Raw genomic sequence first — 5,821 nt, forward strand, 5'->3', positions numbered from 1 at the left:
AGAACTTTATAGAATAAAGAAAAAAAATTAATAAAAATTTACTCTGTAAAAAACAAATACAAACACATTCAGATAAATGAAATAATTTTAAAATTACTGTTAAAATTTAAAGTGTATAAAGATGAAATTTCCTTTCAATATTAAATCTCAACAAACTTAGAAATAATTTTTAAATGCTATCTGTATAATTTAACAAAACAGAACTACTAATTAATGCTAGATAATATTTACTTAAACAGACTTTTTCAGTAAAAAATATATAAAAAATATATTAGTTTGGCCAAACAATAGATTCAATCCATGGTATAAAATGCGATACCATCGTGTACACTCCAGGTGTGTTTGGCAATCCACATTCTTTGCCAAAAGAAGTTATTCCGATTTGTGTTTTAAGACAATTCCCAAGTACTTCTATCACTAATGGACCTCCAGAGTCTCCCTGTAAAGAACATTATTTAGATGTTATTTTAGTGAACATTTAATAAACTCTTTAAAATTAGTTCATATAAATTGTAGTTAAATCGACCAGCCTGAGAACTAATAATAATAAGGGAAGGGATAGGGAAGGGATTAGCTATGAGGTTAGCATACTGGACTCCCACGCGGAGGTCCCGGGTTCGAATCCAGCAGCTGACCCTTAGATTTTCTCTTCCTAGGAGCTTCTTACAGCTCACTGTCCGGTGATGGACAGTGTTGTCTGTAACGAGAGAACACTGTCCGGAGGCCGGCAGTGCACTGGAAAAAGCTCCGGGCGCTAATGACCTCAGCTGTTGATGCGCCAAAAAAAAAAAAAAAAAAAAAAAAAAAAAAAAAAAAAAAAAAAAAAATAAGGGAAGGGATTAGCTATGAGGTTAGCATACTGGACTCCCACGCGGAGGTCCCGGGTTCGAATCCAGCAGCTGACCCTTAGATTTTCTCTTCCTAGGAGCTTCTTACAGCTCACTGTCCGGTGATGGACAGTGTTGTCTGTAACGAGAGAACACTGCCCGGAGGCCGGCAGTACACTGGAAAAAGCTCCGGGCGCTAATAACCTCAGCTGTTGATGCGCAAAAAAATAATAATAATAATATTTATTGTTCTTAGAAAACACAAATTACAAAATGCAAATATTGTACGGCTTGGAAAATCCGTCAGCCGGAATTGATGTTTCTACAAAAATATAATACGTATACATACAGAAAGAAAAAAAAGAAAAGTAAAAAATAAAAATAAATATCTGAACTAGAAATAAAACGAAATAACCGATACATAACAGAATTATAAATTATTAAAAATTAACTTCTTGAACCAGCTGATAACGATAAGACCAGGCATGGCGAGCATATTTAATGAGAGGTCGACAACTACACGTTCCATTTAGCAAAGAAATAAGCAGTGCTCTTGCAAGTACTGAATCTCTATTAAAAGAAGAGTGATAATGCATCCTCGAATTTCGGGGCAATTAAGTATACACCTATTCCATTTATTTCTGCTGGGCTCTTTTATTTGGTTCGAGGTAACTGTGGGGTCTTTTGGCCCTCTCTTTCTATTTAGGATTTTATTCCACACTGAACTATTTACTAAGCTTGTAAGGTCTCAGTTCAGAAATATATGGGAAAAGAAAAGTATTAAAATACACTTTAGAGAATCATTTGAAGAACCTTCGAAGTTCTTATCAATTGTCTTGTAAAAGTCTCATGCTCTTCGAGCAATTTATTAAACTAAAGTAGTGAAGGGGTAGAACACGCCTTTTAGAGGAATTCAATTCTTTTCACGAGCTGGCCTAAAAGAATCTTCCAGTATTTCAACAAATTCTTTTTTTGAAATATACTGTTACTGGACCTCATTGTATCATCACAAAGAAATTCTACTCCAAGATTTTTCCGTCTACAGTGCTGTCAAAGAATATTGCCGGGCGATACTACCAGAGAATCGATTAAGTTAAGAACCTTTAAAAAGTTTTCCAAACAAAAAATCGGTTCCACAATCTACTTTAGATCTAATCAATTTTAGACCTCTTATATCGATATTAGTTTTTTTTATGCGCTTTTCTTTTAGTTGTAGTAGCACCTTGTGCAAAGAATTGGTCTTCTTTGTTTTTTAAAATTTAAAATTGATATCGCTGCCTTGCATTAAAAATGAGAAAAAAACTTTGATAACTTTATTTTAATTGTCTATTAGTTTAGATTTCTATTTGATAAAACATTAGAATAAGAAATACTTACAGAACAAGCATCTTTTCCACCTTCCTTTTCCCCAGCGCATATCATACTCTCTATGTTAATACCGCGAGGAATTTTCCTGTCATGGCTGCTGGAGTATAATCGTTTGCATTCTGATCCATTGACTAGTGTAATCTGTACCTCTTGCAACTTAGCACTTACATCGCCAGCTTTAAGAAAGATAAATAAAAACTTATATTATCCTTTTCTTAAAATTTGCAATCTTTGCTCTAAAAACTTTTAAAAATAGATTTAGTGTTTTCTTTCTATGACAAAAAAGATTTGTGTAAAATAATTTAGTCCTTTGGAACAGTGATAAAATCTTACCAAAATCTAATCTACCCCAGCCAGTAACGATTGCTTTAGGTGCATTAATATTCGTTTCAGTATGCAAACAAATTGGTGCTACCCAATCATTAAATAAAACATCTGAATTCAGTTTGAACAGAGCTATGTCATTATAAACGGCCGGTTCTTTATAATTTGGATGTATTATTCTATCCATAATTATTTTCTCTTGCGGACGGGCATCTTCATTTGTACTGGATATATCTAAATCGCCAACTCTAGCCCATCTAGCTGGTCCTCTGAAAAAAAAAAAAAATTAAATTGGTATGATGTATACACAAACTTCTTTTACTACAATGCCCAGGTATTTTATATATTTCCAAAAAGTTTGATTTCCTTGTAAAACTTAGTACTAAAATGAAACTGTTCGTTAGTACCATACCATGCATAGCACTTTAAAAACAAGTACAAAATACCCGTCGCAACTTTCTTATTAAATTTTCCTGGTATAAATGTTTGAAATACAAGTTATGGATGTAAAGAATAGCAATGATTAAAGGAAATCGTAGGAATCACATACGATAATAGCTTGAAACAAATCCACTGAATAAGCTGGTGCTTTCAAATGAAAGTTTGCTTGATGTGTAGGGGACGGCGTCTCGGTTTTAACCTAATGGTTTTAAAATAGGTTCTCAGCGATTTATTTGAATTTTTGTGTCATTTCGAGCACAACAGTCCATTTTATAAAAATTCAGCGCACCTTATTACATACGTTTCTAGTAAAACACGATCACAATATTTCCTATTGCCAAAAGTAAGAAGAAGACTATAATAGCCTGGGAATGTTTTCGTTGTTAACAACATAAAGTTAAAAAGTTTAGAAAATCTAAAAGAAACTAACTGTGTCTGTGATTGTGCACAATGCGCAGCACTCAATACCCATCTCTCAGCAATCAAACTTCCACCACAATCCCAACTTTTGGATATCGCACTGCCATAACCTATCACTACCTAGAAAAAAATAAAATAAATAACGTGATCATTATAAATTGTTTCATTTTAAATATTTGTATTGAGAAGAGCACAAGATATAAACTACGAAATTAATTCAATAATCAAACAGACGAACTACAAGGTTTACAGTTTTAATGGAAGTAATAAACGACTCCCTAAATTCTATTTATTTTTCAACATAACAGTTTAAGTGCCTGTGTCTAATCAAGAGTATGCTTTAAAGTCTGTTTATATTTATATTATTATTCCTGCAGCACTTTTAATACTCACATGTATTTATTAGTACTTTAATTTCAAATTTATTGTATGTTAAGTGAAGCTGTCAATCAATAAATTCTCATATACTCTAATTTTCTTCTTGAAGAGCGAGTCAGTTCGGGAAATAAACGATCATGTGGCAGAATAACCAAAAAGGCAGACTCCTTAGCAGTTTCTTTCCCCTGAACAGCTTACTCTAACTCCGAATAGATTGTACGTAATAAATAAGCGGCAGGCAGGTAGGTAGGTACAGATGATCTTCAGTCAAAGTGAATAAATTTTAGACTTTTTGAAATTAGAACATTCGAACATGAGATATGTAGCGCCTGAAGAAGTACCAATAAGAGGCATACACAATTTCAACGCTATACTTTCAATCTTGCTGGGAATAGAAACAAATTTTTTTTTATGTAAAAAACATAACTTGCTCAGACATACCATTGCTTTGTGTTCTTTAGGTTTTGCTGTTCTACCGCCGACTACTACAGGTATGGACCTCCAGATACTTCTGCGAACTCTTAAGTAATTTCCACAATGATTCCTGTTATACAGTAGACACTCTAAACAAGCAATTTACATGTATTTTCACCATAATTAATCGCGGTATCTAGGAAATACTCGCAACATCATTTCTGAATTGTTCAACAACTCTGAACTGTTGGCAGCAAACTGAGAAGAATCACTAATTTAAAAGTGTATACTTACTGATTTTAGCATTTCCATTGGAAACAATTTTTAACGCTTTATTGCGATTTTTTCTAGAATTTTTATTCTGTTTACGTTTATTAAAATTTCGAGAAGGCGGCGGACAACAGATAATCGGATCTATACCTTCAAAATTGCAAATACTATGGTTTTTCTTTTTAAAATCTCCAATTTGTGGACAATCCAATGTAAGTTTACATTTCCAAGCGTTCTTTCCTCGACCTTTGCATACGGCACCTGAAAGTAGGATAGCATTATTAGAAAATCAATAATTTTCTAGGTTTAAAAACTGACTGTTCTTTTTCAAACTCAGTAAATAACAATAAATTGGATATTTAATTCATAGTTTTTTGAGCAACCCAAATAAAACATGGCATTAACTGAAGAAAAATATTGTTTTACAGTTTAACTTATTGAAAAAGATTGTGAATAACAGCGTAAAATTTGTTTGAACATTAGAAGAAAATTAACATTAACATGACGTACCTTTTCCAAGTCCCAGAGTTGACTGGCTATTAATAAGGGTGACCATATGTATTAGAATAAAACAGATTAGAAGCAACATTGTATCTGATGCAACTTCACGGCGCCAGTGAGGCAACTGATGATATAGAATATAAGGTTACCACTTTCTTATATTATATTACAGAGGTTGGAGTCATCTGGGAAGCCATTTGGAAGTACACAGGAGTCATCTCCAGTTTTATTCCCAGTTATTCACAGGTCCCACTCTTTTGAGATAATTACTCTTCTAGCGATGATCATTTGTTAGATAAATATTTTCAGGGAATCCTTTGAATGTGAAACATAAAATACCAACTGTCTTTACATCACTTATACCACATGATATCAGTGTGTTCCCATTTTTTTTAGCTAAAAAAAAGTACATTTTGTCAATTACTCTTCGACTTGTTTGAATAAGTTGAAATACCTCGTTTCACCATTTCCAAGCACTACTAAGCTAGTAATATTGCCCCACCTTCCTTGTTGACTATCTGTGATTAATTACTCTTTACGTTTAAAAATGACCTTATTTATAATTCTTCTAATCACAACTTCCCGATGTAGGGAAGTACATGTTTTTGTCGCATTCGAAAAGCAGTTTTTACAAATTTGTACATGCAGTCAGCATAATATCCCAAAAACGGGAAATAACAGATAGTGGAAAAATTAAAAAAGTGACAATAAACTTTGGCCAAAATCGATCAATCGAACGCTTAATTGCTTCAAGTCAATTTTTAATTCTCGACAGATCCCAGATTTAGGCTCCATCAGGCAGACAAGCTTCGAAAATCAGACATTTAGATGGGTGCTCATTTTGCTTTTAAATATAAATTTAAGATCCAAAACCTTTT

General features: G+C 33.1%; 1 protein-coding gene across 2 annotated transcripts; it reads right to left on the reverse strand.

Moving 5' to 3' along the window:
• LOC141451348 (venom protease-like) lies at positions 1-5,590 on the reverse strand. 2 transcript variants are annotated; one of them, XM_074122655.1, is made up of 8 exons: positions 5,446-5,590; positions 4,953-5,339; positions 4,467-4,703; positions 4,200-4,321; positions 3,391-3,500; positions 2,529-2,788; positions 2,205-2,371; positions 1-439 (listed from the first exon to the last, which is right to left on the reverse strand). In XM_074122655.1, the coding sequence occupies exons 2-8, from the start codon at positions 5,029-5,031 to the stop codon at positions 272-274; spliced, it is 1,143 nt and encodes a 380-aa protein (XP_073978756.1). In that variant the 5' UTR covers positions 5,032-5,339; positions 5,446-5,590; the 3' UTR covers positions 1-271. The 2 variants fall into 2 exon arrangements, with proteins under 2 accessions (XP_073978756.1, XP_073978755.1); XM_074122654.1 differs by having other exon boundaries at positions 4,953-5,564.
• Between the last annotated feature and the right edge of the window lie 231 nt (positions 5,591-5,821).

This window comes from Rhodnius prolixus, unplaced genomic scaffold (genome assembly GCF_049639745.1).
Source record: "Rhodnius prolixus isolate KJV_2025 unplaced genomic scaffold, Rpr scaffold_8, whole genome shotgun sequence".
Taxonomy (NCBI): domain Eukaryota; kingdom Metazoa; phylum Arthropoda; class Insecta; order Hemiptera; family Reduviidae; genus Rhodnius; species Rhodnius prolixus.

What these genes read in the sequence shown, in the direction of transcription:
- LOC141451348 (XM_074122655.1), bottom strand. Translation starts at nt 5,031, where the DNA reads ATGTTGCTTCTAATCTGTTTTATTCTAATACATATGGTCACCCTTATT. An exon ending in TGTGCACAATCACAGACACA is followed by an intron (nt 2,789 to 3,390) that starts GTTAGTTTCTTT and finishes TTTTTTTTTCAG; the next exon opens with AGGACCAGCTAGATGGGCTA. An exon ending in GTGGAAAAGATGCTTGTTCT is followed by an intron (nt 440 to 2,204) that starts GTAAGTATTTCT and finishes TGTTCTTTACAG; the next exon opens with GGAGACTCTGGAGGTCCATT.